Source organism: Enhydra lutris, unplaced genomic scaffold (genome assembly GCF_002288905.1).
Source record: "Enhydra lutris kenyoni isolate GAN:26980312 unplaced genomic scaffold, ASM228890v2 scaffoldscaffold85, whole genome shotgun sequence".
Classification (NCBI taxonomy): Eukaryota; Metazoa; Chordata; class Mammalia; order Carnivora; family Mustelidae; genus Enhydra; species Enhydra lutris.
The window spans coordinates 7,327,535-7,341,334 of record NW_019154169.1 but is presented as its reverse complement, the minus strand read 5'-3'; the positions used below and the strand labels follow the sequence as shown (position 1 = coordinate 7,341,334).

At 51.9% G+C, this 13,800-nt stretch overlaps 1 protein-coding gene across 1 annotated transcript in view; it reads right to left on the bottom strand.

Annotated features, from left to right (window-relative positions):
* Positions 1–13,800, bottom strand: part of LOC111161376 (ryanodine receptor 1) — a 108,644-nt gene that overhangs the window by 80,726 nt on the left and 14,118 nt on the right. The window contains 14 exon segments of the mRNA XM_022524996.1: positions 1,494–1,702; positions 1,873–2,047; positions 3,265–3,467; positions 4,285–4,592; positions 5,414–5,497; positions 5,897–6,000; positions 6,176–6,280; positions 7,831–8,047; positions 9,050–9,242; positions 9,778–10,019; positions 11,098–11,231; positions 11,922–12,040; positions 12,123–12,218; positions 12,299–12,434. Of these exon segments, the coding sequence (XP_022380704.1) occupies positions 1,494–1,702; positions 1,873–2,047; positions 3,265–3,467; positions 4,285–4,592; positions 5,414–5,497; positions 5,897–6,000; positions 6,176–6,280; positions 7,831–8,047; positions 9,050–9,242; positions 9,778–10,019; positions 11,098–11,231; positions 11,922–12,040; positions 12,123–12,218; positions 12,299–12,434 (2,325 nt within the window).

Here is a 13,800-nt window from a genome sequence, read left to right as displayed (position 1 = left end):
TGACACTATGTGCCTCCTGATATGCATGAGCAGGACACAACGTTCTGGTATTCCTGCCAAACACGGGTCACCTGTACCTACTCACGAGGAGACATTCGACAAACCAAAATGAGAGGTAATCTGCAAGATGACTGGTCTATACTCTTCAAAAATGTTAATGGCATGGAAGACAAGACAGACTCAGGAACGTTCGACGTTAAAGAATAGAGAGACATGGGGCGCTTAGTCTGTTAAGCATCTGACTCTTGGCTTCTGCTCAGGTCATGATCTCAGGGTCATGAGATCGAGCCCCTTGTGGGGCTCCTGCTCCTGTCCCCACTTGCTCATGTCCCCCGCCAAATAAATAAATAAGCAAACAATAAATAAATAAAATCTTAAAAGAAAAAGGAATAAAGAGACATAACAACTAAATGCAGCATATCATCCTGGATTGGATCCTGGACCAGAAAAATAAAAAGACACATTATCACAACAATTAATAAAATCTGAATATGGATTATGAATTAGGGAATAGTACGTATTACTGTTAAATTTCCTGATTTTCATGACCAATTTTCATAACTGCAGTTCTGTAAGAGTCTAGCCTGTTCTGAAGAAATCACATTGAAATATTTAGGGATAAAGAAGCATGATGGGAACACCTGGCTGGCTCAGTTGGTAGAGCATGTGATTGTTGATCTCAGAGTCATGAGTTTGAGCTCCATGTTGGGCATAGAGCTTACATAAAAGTTTTTTTAAATAAGAGGTATGATGTCTCCAACTTATTCAAGTGACTCAGAAGTAGAGGCGGGGGAGAAGGATTATGTGAGGAGATCTGAACAATACCATGGATGGGAAAACAGGCTCAGGAGAAGACAGTCACATGCCCAACGCCATACAGCAAATAAGAAGCCAACCCGGTGTGCCTGATTCTGAACTATCCACTGAAGCTCAGCCATGTGGGATTCAGGTCCCTCCCAGATAGCAAAAAGGACTGTCACTTTGGTCTACGTGAGCTTTTTATGGTTAGAGTCTGATGCCGAGTTTAATTGATAAAAGACACTAGAGCCTAAAAACTAGGGTACTCAGAGTAACAAAAAGCTGGTAAAAAACAAATCCCCCCTCCAAATGTATACAGAGATAGCAATTAGTAAGGATGGTGCCAACATGTACAGAGAGATTTATATTTCTTTAAGCCTTGCTTAAAGATACTTTTGGTTACAACTATAGTTATAAGTACTGGAGATAGTTATAAGGACTGGAAATTTCCATTGGAGTCACTCAACCCAGCTCCTTTTTTTCCCCTTCTCCCACTTACTAGGCAAGGCACCTGGAGGTCAGACAGGTTGTGGTTTGCTGCAGTTATACCCCACAAGGCAGCCCTGGGAGCCCACTGTCCTTCTACACGGCTTGTGGGGTAACACGGGAGGAAAGGAGAAACTTGGAGAAGAGAACTGCAGGAAGAATGAGGTTCGGAGGCAGATCAGAGGGTACTGAGTGGGGTCCATCCTCACCTCATAGTGGGGGTGTTCGAGGGGCACGGCCTCAAATTGGGGGAGGCTTTTGCTGAACCAGGTGGTGACTGGGCGCTGCATGTTGATGGCGAATGGCTCAAAGCCTTCCTGGAGGCCACAGATGGCAAAGAACCGCAGGGAGCTCACGTCCTGGCCCAGGTTCAGGTGACCCACCTGGCCAGGTCCCAAGCTGCAGACAGGCAGGAAGCCTGGTGGGAGGGGACGGAGGGGCAGCGATGAGGACAAGGTGGGCAGGGCAGGGGCAGGAGGGGAGGAGGGCCAGTGGAAGGAAGGGATGGAAAAGCGGGAGGCTGGGGATCAGCGTAGGGTCAGGTGAGAGGAAGGAAAACCAAAAAGGGTCCATGAGGCCTGCCCTCACCATCTCCAATCTCGATTTCCCGGAAGGCCGTCTCAGAGCCTGAATCGGACATGAGGACCTCGCCATTGAGGGTGAAGATAATGGTGTTCTCTGTGAGGTCGATCATGCAGCCCACGACATCACCTGGCTGCCATGGGCGCCCAAATGGTTCACTGCCCAGGTGCCATCGCTGGCCCTGTGAGGAGGCGAGGGGAAGATGCGACGTGGGAGAGACACGCAGAGAAATGGACACACACAGAAGCAAGGAGAGATGTGTAAAGATACATATGCAAGGCATCAGGTCCAGGTCATGGGGGACAGAAGAGGAGTCACCCCCACAGGGCCCCCATCGTATCCCACATTTGTATCCATGATCCTTGGAATGTAAGGGACAGGCTTTCATGTTCTCCCTTCCCACTGATCTCTGTATCCTAACTCCTCTGCCTGAGCTCTCTACTGCTTCCGTGCCTGGGGCTGGGGCTGGGGTTATGTAGACCACTGGAGTGGCAGTGGGGCGTTGGGGCGGCAGCAAGTGAGAGGGATGGAGAGGAAAAACGAGGCTGCCAGTGACTCCTCTACAGACTCATATAGACCCATATGCCCCCCAGAATAGATCAATGGATAAGGGGATGGGTGAACAGGAAGCAGGGAGTATGGCTGGAGGGAAGCACGGAATGGAAGTTTCGGTTACATGGGTTGATACAGGGAAGGAAGAAAGTATGGACAGACAGAGAAGTGGGTGGGTGGATGGATGGGCCAGTGAACGGGTGGATAAATGGATGAATTGATGGATTCATGCATTAAAGAATTCGATAAATAAACAGAATCACGAATTGAGTAAGTGAATGACTGAACTAACAAGTAAATGAATAAACAGATGGAAATGCAGATGGTCAAGTGATTTTCTGGATGGCTGAGTAGGTGGATGGATAGTTGAATTTATGGGTAGAGGAATGGGTGAACAGAAGGATGGCTGGATAGAGGGACGGATGATGGGCAGGTATATGCATGGACAAGGACTCCAGGGTGGCTCAGTTAAGCCTCTGCCTTCAGCTCAGGTCATGATCTCAGGGTTGCGGGATCGAGCCCCACATCGGGCTCCTCACTTAGCAGGGAGTTTGCTTTTGCTCTGCTTCTCCTTCTGCCCCTCCCCTTGCTCATGCTCTCTCTCTCTCTCTCTCTCTCTCAAATAACTAACTAAATAAATCTTTATTTTAAAAAAAGATATATGCAAGGACAGGGAGGGTGGGATGGATGGACAGATGGATGGATGGACGGACAAACGGATGAATGAGCGGTAAGGCAGATGCAGGTATGAGTGGACAGTGGGGCACACACAGAAGCAGAACTGGATGTATGAGCTATGGGAGGGACCACAGGGCCTGGCAGAATGGAGCCCAGGGAGGTACCCACGCGATGCCCGTTGAAGACATAGGCCAGCTCATCAGCTCCCAGCTCCACGTCAGGTCGCAGGTCGGGCCTTGCCCAGCCCACTCGCATCTCACCCGTGGTGACCGCTTCAAACTCAAAGTACCAGCGTCCACTCTGCACTGTATAGGATTTCTCTGCCCGGAAGATACGCACCCGGTCCCAGCGAGACTGGCTCTCCACCTGACCTACAAGTGGGGCCAGGCAGAGTCAGGGGCTGGGTAGGGAGTGGATCCGAAGATACTTGAGAGGTTGGTGGGAGACACCAGAGAAGTCAAGGGCCTTGCAGGACTGGGAGAAGAGGGATAATTCCTTGGAGTTACAGGAGAAGACCTGGGGACTCTCAGACTAGTCAAAGAGGTGGTTAGGACCTCCTAAGTGAGACCCCCACCTCCACCCCATCTCGTTAGCAGTGAGAACCCTCAGAGAAGAGATGCTTACAGGACAGAAAGTCAGGTCAGTCACCATGATGGTCTAGGGTTAAGGGTCAAGATTAGGGTTGATGCTTAGATTCCAGGGTTGAGAGCAGGCTCAGGGAGAGGATAGAAATTGGGGTTGGTACCTGGGTAGAGAAACTGAACACTGGGGACCACAGCTAGGGAGGCTGATGGCAGCTGTGATTGGAAGTCCGTGATAGGTCAGGGGTCAGGTTATGGGGCGTGGTTAGAGATTCTGAGTTCTTGGTTGGGTGGCTCCATAGTGTAGCCACAGTCCAGAGTTCAGGGGGTTAGGCGCCATAGCTGGGGGTCCAGGACTGGAGTCCGGGGCCCGGGCTGGTGCTCACTGGGCTCCTGACCTGGCAGGGCTCGCATATGACCAAGGTCAGTGGTCAAGATTGAGTTCAAGGCTGGGGTCAGAGTAAGGATCAGGGTCGCGAGGGGAGAAGGCTCAGTGTTGTAGATGCAGCCCATTCAGGGGTTGAGTAGGGTCAGAAGTCCGGGGCCAGCCGACTGGGCCCACATCAGGGTAGGAGTTAGCGTCAGCGGCCCGGAGGTCAGCACTCACTGGGCTCCTGGTCGGGCGGCTCAATGTTGTAGCCATAGCCCAGCAGCGTGCGCACGGCCTGGCAGAGGCTGTCCCGGTTGCTGCGCTTGGTGGCCTCGTCCAGCAGGCGGTAGGGCACAAGGCGAGGGTTGCGACGTGCTGGGATGTCCTGCACCGCACTGTAGGTCCAGCCCTGGGCCACGCGGTCCCGTGCCCACACATTGTGCCCATTCTCTGCCAGCCGGTCCACCAGTGTCATCTGTGCCGGCGTCAGCCGCACGTGGCTCAGGTCTAGGGGCGCCGGCTTGTACCCGTTGCTCATCATGTACCTGTGTGTGCGGCAGAGCTCGGTGAGAGCAGACCCCTCACCCCCACCTCTGGGCTCTGCACCACGGGGTCCCTGACTTCCAACCCTCGCTCCCAGGCTACTGTGATCCTGAGCTCTGAGTCTGGGGACGCCTGGCCCTCGATCTTTGACATCGGGGTTCCACGGCCCCCTCGAATGAGCTCTGAGATACTTGGCCTCTTAATGCAGGATCCTGTGACTCTGGCAAGGGCTTTCGCTTCACTGATCTCTCGCCTCTCTGACCCCTGCGTTGTGATTTGGGGAGCCTGATCCTCAACCCTAGAACTCTGGCCTCCTCTCACCTCTAACTCTGAGGTTTCTTACCTCTGACCTTGAACCCTATCACTTTAAATTCCTGGCTTTGGAGTCCTTGACCTCTGAACCCTGGCCTCTATCCCTAGGAGCTGTGATCTCTAACCTACAATTTTAGGGTCCCTTACTTAGGACTCCCAACAACTTCTCACTTCTTTCCATTGACTCCCCCCACCTCTGTCTTGGAGATATTACCACTGCTTCCTCATCTTCCCTGATTCTGTGGCGGACCCTGACTTTGGGTCCTGACTCACACCCACTCTCCCTCTGGAACTCCCACCTCTGCAATCCTGACACCTCCCCAGGCCGCTCACCACTGACTCCACAGCCCTGACCCTGGACTCCTGGTCCTATGACCTTCACCCTAACCTATGGCTCCTTTGTCTCTGACCTCGGCCTCCCTACAAGACCCCCTCAACCACCCCGCCCTCACCACGTCATCCCCAGCCTCCCACGCTACCCCCCAGATGGGACCCGAGCCACCACACTCACGTCTTGGGGAGCTTGGTCTTCTTCAGGTTGTCCTCCGCCTTCTCGTCCGCCATGCCCACATGGCAGCCCAGCGCCAGTAGAGTCCTGTGGCATGGGAGACAGGGTCACCCCACACAACCTCCTGGCCCCTGGCCTCCACTCCCTGGGCCCAGCTCCCCTCCTCCCCCGGCCCCCGCCGGTCCTCTGTGTCTCTTGCTCTGGCTTCCTGGGTGTCTGTCCCCATTTCTCTGTCTCAGTCTCTGTCTCTCTGACTCCTGTCTCTCCCTGCTTCCTTGTCTCTGTGTCTCTTCGACTAAGTCCATCTTTTCCTGTCCACTTCTTTCCCTGATTCTGTCTCTCTCTTTCTCTTACTGCTCTGCTCTCTTTATGCCTCTGTTGCTTTCTTGCCCTCCGTCAGTCTCTGCCTCACAATCCCCGTCTCTCCTTGCCTTCTTCTTCCCCAGCAGTCAGGCCCAGGCACCTGCTCCCCAGTACCCTCCTCACTTGAGCGTCTCCCCAGACATCTGCAGGTTGTAATTCCTCTCGGGCTCTGGAAGGCTGTGGAAGTCCACAAGACATGGGTGCAGCCTCTTATTGTCATCCCGAACCTGAAGAAACCCCAGTGTCAACTCCTTGGGGTCTCCTTCCCTCCCCATAGCACACCCAGCCTGTGACCCCTGACCTCCAGCCCTGCCACAGGAAACCCAAGAGTCCCTTCCCCCCAACTCATTCCCCCAGCAGCAAACGCAGCCCGACAGCCTCACACAGTAGGCCGCCCCTCACCGGGCCGTAGGTCCAGCCCTGCTCAATGCGAGTCAGCGCCCAGAGTTCGTGGATGTTCTCCGCCAGCTTCTCCCGAATACGCTCCAGATGGGGAGGCAGGACAATCTGGGGGAAGGTAGGGAACATTTGGGAGGTCCCTGTGTTCCTTCCAGCCTGCACCATGACCCTTCTTCCCAAGAACATGTACAAGTGAGCCCTGGACAGTCCCAAGAGCTTTCCTGCTTTTATAAGCCCGCTCCTCATCACCAGACCCTGACCTCAGGGTTGACACCCAGCTGAGTAAGGTCTTAGAATCACAGAATTAAGGAATTATCTGGGAACAGGACTATCTCTCCCTGCAGACTGGTTGCTCCATGAGGACAGGGCAGGGGCTGACTCAGTCTCCACCACTTTCCCAGCCCTGCCCAGCCCAGAGCCAGGCCCAGAGGCAATGCCCCAAGAAGTGGTTGCTGAATGAATGGTTGAGTCCCTTTCCTTCTTTGTACAATGAGGATCTGAACAATACTGACCTCATAAGGATTCAGTGATGTAACCTGGGTAAACTACTCAATCTTACGTAGTTTAGGTAAATGTCTGGCACCAGTAGGTGACTAATAAATATTAATATCATTCGTGTTCATCAAGAAATGATGATGGTTCAGACCAGGGTGGGCCATAGGAAGGAGGGGAGGCGGGGAGGGGATGTCCAGGAGACCAAGTGGATGGCCCATGAGGCTGACAAGCTGGGGGAGGTGGGAGGGAGACATCCGGAAGGAGAACCACACTCTGGCCTGACTACAGGGGGATGGCAAGGTCCCTGTTAAATAATATCATTCCTGGGCGCCTGGGTGGCTCAGTGGTTAAGCCTCTGCCTTCAGCTCAGGTCATGATCTCAGGGTCCTGGAATCGAGTCCCGCATCGGGCTCTCTGCTTGGCAAGAAGCCTGCTTCTTCCTCTCTCTCTTCCTGCCTCTCTGCCTACTTGTGATCTCACTCTGTCAAATAAATAAATGAAATCTTTAAAAAATAATAATAATAATATCATTCCTGCTACCGATAACAGTAACTGGGCTGAGTACGATTTGCTCAGCACTGTGCTGAGCACTGCACGGACAGTAATCCATCCAACGTTCAGCACCATGCTATCAGTAGGCTCTACCATTATCCCCCTCTCCTCACAGAGGACCAAAGGCCCAGAGGAAGAGGAGGGAGCCCACATACCTACGGTAACACACTGAAAATCGGACCCTCATGGTCAGGCTCTTGAACATGACTTCCGTGGCCTCTGATGGGGACATGTCTGGGTGGGATGGTGGGGAGCTCAGGTTGGGACAGGAGGTGTGGGAAGGCCCAGATGGAAGAAAGAGATGCCAGTAAACTAGTGGGAAAGATCTCAAGCTTTGGCATCAGCACCTGGTTTCAAGTCAGCTCTGAGGCTTGCCCAGCTTGGTTACCTCTCAACTGTAAATCAGGGGTAATAATAGTCTTCTCTGTAGGGGGCTATCCTGAGGACTCCTGGAAACCAGGATTCTGCCTGCAGAGAGTTCTCTGCCTCCACTCTGCCTCATTTTCCCCATCTGCTAAACAACAAGGTTCCCAACTTCCAGCTCAGCTCACCAACCCCCGACTCCCAAGAGGGTCTGTCTCACCAGGAAACCCTTGCAGGGCAGGAAGTACCTGGACAGTGTCCACGGGGCAGGGCACAAAGTCAGTGTGTGAGAGGCAGCGGCTGGGGCCCACCAGGTGGGGCCCCCGAGGCCCCTCCCGTCGATACTCCTTGATGGGCTCCAGATGAAGTCGCTCTCGAGGGAGCACAGCCTCGTGGCATGGGGCATAGCCAGGTGGAGGGAGGAACTTGAATTCGCCATGGCGGCCACCAAGGAGGAACCGCACCCTGAGAGGGAGAGAGGGGTCACTGGCGGGGCAGATTATAGGAAGAATCTGTGCTCAGTGGGGGTAAGACAGCAATCCTGGGATCAATGGAAAGTTCCGGAAAAGATCAGTGGGCAGTCATAGTCATGGAGGTCATTTAGAGTCAAAAAAGAAAGTATAACGTCAAAGAGAATGTCTGACGTCAATGACAATCACTCGAGAATCAAAAAAGGAAAGTGTGGGGTCATTGGGGAGTTAATGCAGGGTCACGGGAAGTTCCACTGGAAGAGACCTTGGCTCAACAAAGTATTTGGGGCTATTGGGAGTTTTTTGGGAGACCAAGAATGTCATTTGGAAATCTCTGATGTAATCAATGAATCTGATGTAACAGTGAGATAACCATAATCACCACTGGAGAGCCCTTCACAGAGCTTGGGATCATCAGAAAAAGACGGAGTTATAGAGAGCTCTTTGAAATAATTGGGGTCATTGAGGGATTATGGTCACTGGAGGATTATGGAGCAACTGGAAGATTACTGAGAGATGTCAGGGTCACTGAGAAGTTGTTAAGAGCAAAAGTCATTAGGAGAGTTCAAGATCATTGGGGGGTCATTAGGAGGGTTTGGGGTCACTGGAAGACAGCTGTCAGATTCTGGAGTCTTTTGGTGGTCATTGGAATGGCATAGAGTCATTGAGAGAGCCTGACATCATTTGGGAATTAACTGGGAGAGTCTGGGACTTTTAGGTCATTGTGCAATTTGGGGGACACTTGAAGGTCACAGGAAGGATATGGGAAGAAGGGAAGAAGCTGAGGTCATTGGAAGGGTCTGGGTCATTGGGAGGACAATGAAGTGTTTGGGACCATGTAGAGGTCACTGGGACCTTCACACAAGGATCTGACCAGTCTATCCTGAAGGTAGGCTGCCAGATCCTGGCCTTCTAGGAGGCCATGTTGTGATGAGGGAAGATGTCTTGGAACAGTCCCAGGTCTGGGGCTTGGCAAGGGTCAAGGACAAGTACTTACTTGACACCAGCCGAAAAGCTAACAACAGGGAAGAAGAGCCCATCCAGATTGAAGGCCTCAAAGACGCCCTGCACAGGACAGCCATTGATGCGGAAGGAGATGGATGGCACACTGAGGTCCAGACAGCAGCTGACCACATCCTCCGGGGCCAGGAGGTGCTGCCCTGGGGAAGTCACCGGGCGCGCCACGTGTCCTGCACCAGGGTCACCAGGGAGGGGTCAAAAGTCAGAGGTCCCTAGACCTCATTGGTCAGAGACCATTGATCTCAAGAGACAAGAAGCAAATATTAGAGGATCCTATGGGATCTAGATCTTGGCAACCCTAAGGTCAAGTGTTCCCATGGGGGGCCCTGGAGCTCTGAGATTAGTGAGGAAGTCAAGGTTCCCCTAAGGTTAGGATCCTGAGATTAAAGTCCTCCTGGAGGTAGAATTCTGGAAACTTTGGGATGAGAAGTCAAAGATCAGGGATCATAAAGTCTGGAAAGTTTTCTAGGATCTCTAGGGCCAGAGATCATACATCTCCTAGGGTCAGAATTCTGGAGGTTATGAGGAAATGGGTTAGGGTCAAGATCCCGGAAGCTTTCAGTCTTAGGAAATAAGGAATAGGGGGTCAAAAGTTGGCCTATTCTGGAGATCGGGATCCCAATGACCCCAAGATGTGTGGTGAGAAACTTGGGAACTGTGGGGTCAATAGTCAGGGATGAGAGCCCCCTGGAAGGGTCCAGGTACCTGTCCAGAGATGCAGCCCATCAAAGCCGTAGGAATAGAGGTCATCGCCGACACCATTACCGCCCCAGCCCTCGCCGCCCCCTGGGTAGGGGCTGTAGCCCTCAGTGAGGGCCCAGCCTACCCGCAGGTGGGTGGCCTGAGCCGTCAGGAATGGAGCCACCTCGTCCACCATCACCTCAAAGTACCATTTGCCATACTGTGTGGTGCCCTCCGCTCGGCCCACAAAGATGTTGGGGCGGATGCTGCAGGAGAGACAGGACAGGAGAGGGAGTGAGGAAGAGATGGGGAGCAGAGTCAGGTTGTTGCAGGGGTAGAGGTGGGAGAGGGAGAAAGAGGAGGAGAGATATACACAGGAAAAACAGAAGGCAGAGACATAGAGACAGAGAAAATGCAGAGACAAAGACGGAAAGAGACCTCAAAAAACCGAAGCTTGGTGCCTGACTGGCTCAGTCAGTAGAGCGTGCAACTCTTGATCTCAGGGTTTTGAGTTTGAGCGGCACCTGGGGTGTAGAGATTACTTAGAAATAAAATCTTAAGGGGCGCCTGGGTGGCTCAGTGGGTTAAAGCCTCTGCCTTCAGCTCAGGTCATGATCTCAGGGTCCTGGGATTGAGCCCCGCATCGGGCTCTCTGCTCAGCAGGGAGCCGTCTTCCCCCCTCTCTCTCTGCCTGCCTCTCTGCCTACTTGTGATCTCTCTCCCTCTGTCAAAATGAATAAATAAAATCTTTCTAAAAATATCTTAAAAAGACAATAACAACAACAACAACAGAGGGACGCCTAGGTGGCTTAGTTGGTTAAGCATCTGACTCCTGATGTCGGCTCAGGTCATGATCTCAGGGTCGTGAGATTGAACTCTGTATCAGGCTCTGCACAAGGCATGGAGCCTACTTAAAATTCTCTCTCTCCTCCTCTCCTTCTGCCCCTCCACACCCACTCTCTCTCTCTCTCAAAAAACAAACCCAGAGATGAGAGATGGGTGAGAGACAAAAAAAAAAAAAAAAAATGGAGGAGAAACAGAGACAGACACAGAGAGAAACAGACAGACAGAGACAAAGTGAGAAAACACAAAAAGAAAGTGAGAGAGGGGAACAGTCAGAGGCAGAAATGGAACAGGAAGAGAGGAAAAGAGGAGTGGGAGCCAGAGGATGATCTGGGGAAAGAGCGGACATCTATGAGACCCAGGTGTCAAGTCCTAGGGCAGGAGCTGTTGGAAGGGACATCCACCTGAATGTGGAGTCTCTGAGTCCGGGAAAGGGTTGAGAGGTTCTGAGATCTGAGGTCAGGGTGAGGTTAGGCTGGGGTCAGAGGTTAGGGACCAGACCTGGTGACATAGTTGATGAGGTTTGTCTGCAGCAGAAGCTCACGGCCAGGGAGCAAGTTCTCAGTAATGAGATCTTGGTTGGAGCGCACAGCCACGCCATTGCACACACACAGGGAACACAGCACATCTAGCACCTGGAAGTCAAGGTCAGAAGTCAGGTGGTGAAAGCACCAAGGCAGGAAGTTCATGGAAGGTCTACAGTGGGAAGCCAGAAGTTAAGGATAATGTGTGAAGACAGGAGATGGGGATTTTGACTGTGAGGAGGTGGTGAACACGGGAGATCAGGGCTCAAAGATGAAGATCAAGGGTCAAAGAGAAAGGTCAGGTGGGGGGTTGGGGGACACAGGAGCTGGGATGAGGCACCAGCAGCATAAGGAAGGAGAGCCCGGAGTAAGAGCCGAGGGGTCAGAGGGAGGAGGGAAAGGGTTGCTTAGGGAGAGTATGGGGGTCAGGAGCAGATTTTAGACCAGCAGGGGCTGACACTTGTGTCTTTGGGGGCCAGCTAGATAATGGACACAAGTGAGCTGGTGAGAAACTATGCGCCAGGAACAGGTAGGACCTGTGGCGACCTGGAGAGTGTAAACACAGCTACCTAAAGACTACAAAATTAGAAATTTTTAAAAGTATTTCAGAGATCTAAGGAAGCACATCTGTGGCTCAGAGTCCATTTAAGAACTTTAAGTCTGAGACCCTTGTGTTGAGATGGGAGCATGCTCAGAGAAGTCCAAGATGGGGGCGGGAAGTGAGGGAAGTGGAGAATTCCAGGGCATGGGGAAAAGTCAGGTTCAGCGTGCAGGGCTGAGAGGTGAGGGTGAGGGGCCAACCTTGTGGTTCCTTCCGTGCTTGTCCAGGAGGGAGATGATGGACTTGATGTGGTTCTCCTGGATGATGTTTAGCACCTCAGGACTCTCAATCAGGACACAGTACAGCACCTCGAGGATCCCTGTGCAGATGGCAGAGTGACAGGTAAGGAGACTGCGGCCTTCCCCTGTCCTAGCCCGTCCCCGGCCCCTGGGTTCTCCTACCAGAGGAGGCCTCCAGCCGATCCAGCTTGCTGACCAGCCAGTCCAGGTTGGTGGAAAAGAGGGCACAGTTGGTACGATTGCCACGGATCAGGGAGGCTGAGGGTGGAAAGAGGAGTCAGACCCAATGGGACTGAGAACCTGGGGCCCTTAGGGGAAGTCAGGCCTGGACCCCTTACCCAGGAGTTCATAGAGCAGGTTCACAATCTCTTTCCAAGACTCAGCTGCCTCCTCCCCTGCAAATTCGGCAAAGTGGGCGGCAGTGGTGTAGACATTTAGGCGGTCAATGCAGTTCAGGACCAAGGAGAGCATCCCCTGGGGAGGGGAAAACAGGGTGCGTCACCCTGGGAGTCCCTGGCCCTCCCTTCCTTGCCTTTCTTGGATTTGCAAATTCATTTCACTTCAACAACCAGTGACTATGTCCCCAGATCTTATGCCCTTATTCACTCCCATTCCCCTCCTCAGCACCCCACATCTGTCCTCATCCTCTCTGCCACTGTCCCCAACATAATACATCCTTATTAACATCAGGACTGACTTTGTGCTTTTCCTTCCTGAAGTTGTGTTTCCAACCCATCCACTTCCAAGCACCCCACTCGGGTCCTGTGCTGCCCAGCTCACTCTCCACACCAACCTTCACAGAGATTTTCTTCGCATTTTACATTTTCATCTTTGTTTTCTTTTATCATGAATTATAACAGATATATAGAAAGGTACATAAAACATATACAGTTAGTCCTTGTTATTTGTGCTAGATAGGTTCTTTAAAGTCGCCATGAGGGGCGCCTGGGTGGCTCAGTGGGTTAAGCCTCTGCCTTCGGCTCAGGTCATGGTCTCAGGGTCTTGGGATCAAGCCCCGCATCAGGCTCTCTGCTTGGCAGGGAGCCTGCTTCCCCCCTCTCTCTGCCTGCCTCTCTGCCTACTCGTGATCTCTCTCTCTCTTTCTCTGTCAAATAAATAAAATCTTAAAAAAAAAAAAAATAAAGTTGCCATGAACATGGAGTCAGCAAATACTGAACCAAACAGGGAGTTTCTCTGAATTACAACATTTTTGTCAAACAGTCAATACATCCTCTTGTTTTATATGTGTGTCTGTTTAAAGACACTGATTTAATACATATTGTTGATTCATTAATATTAAATTCACGGCCAACAGCACTATAACTCATGCCTAAATGAAGCTTATCTAACATCTATTTTCTCTGTAAGGCACATCACAGCATCTTGTGCTCAGGAACACAAGGCAGCCCTCCAGAACTACAAAGTTTAAAGTGGAGGCCACTTTAAACGGCAAAATCAACAACAACAAAAAACCACCACAGGGTAGATGGCTGTGACTTCATCTCTCTGACCCATCTGTAATATGGGAATTACAACCCCCCTTGGGGTTATCAGGAGGATGTCATGCATATAGCACCCTTAGCACATAATAAAGGCTAAATTCCAGGTAGTAATAACCACTAACACTTACATAGCATCTGCTATGTGCTGGCACCAGGCTTCACATATACTAATTCCACTCCATAAGTTTTGTTATTGTTACTATTATCATTTCCGGATCAGACTGAGAGTCCCTGGAGGGGAGGAGGGCCAGTCTTTAGCATCTAAGTGAACATGCTCCTCCATCACCCTGTGGAGACATCAGGTCTTCAGACCTTTGTCCAGCCCCCTCCTCCCACCC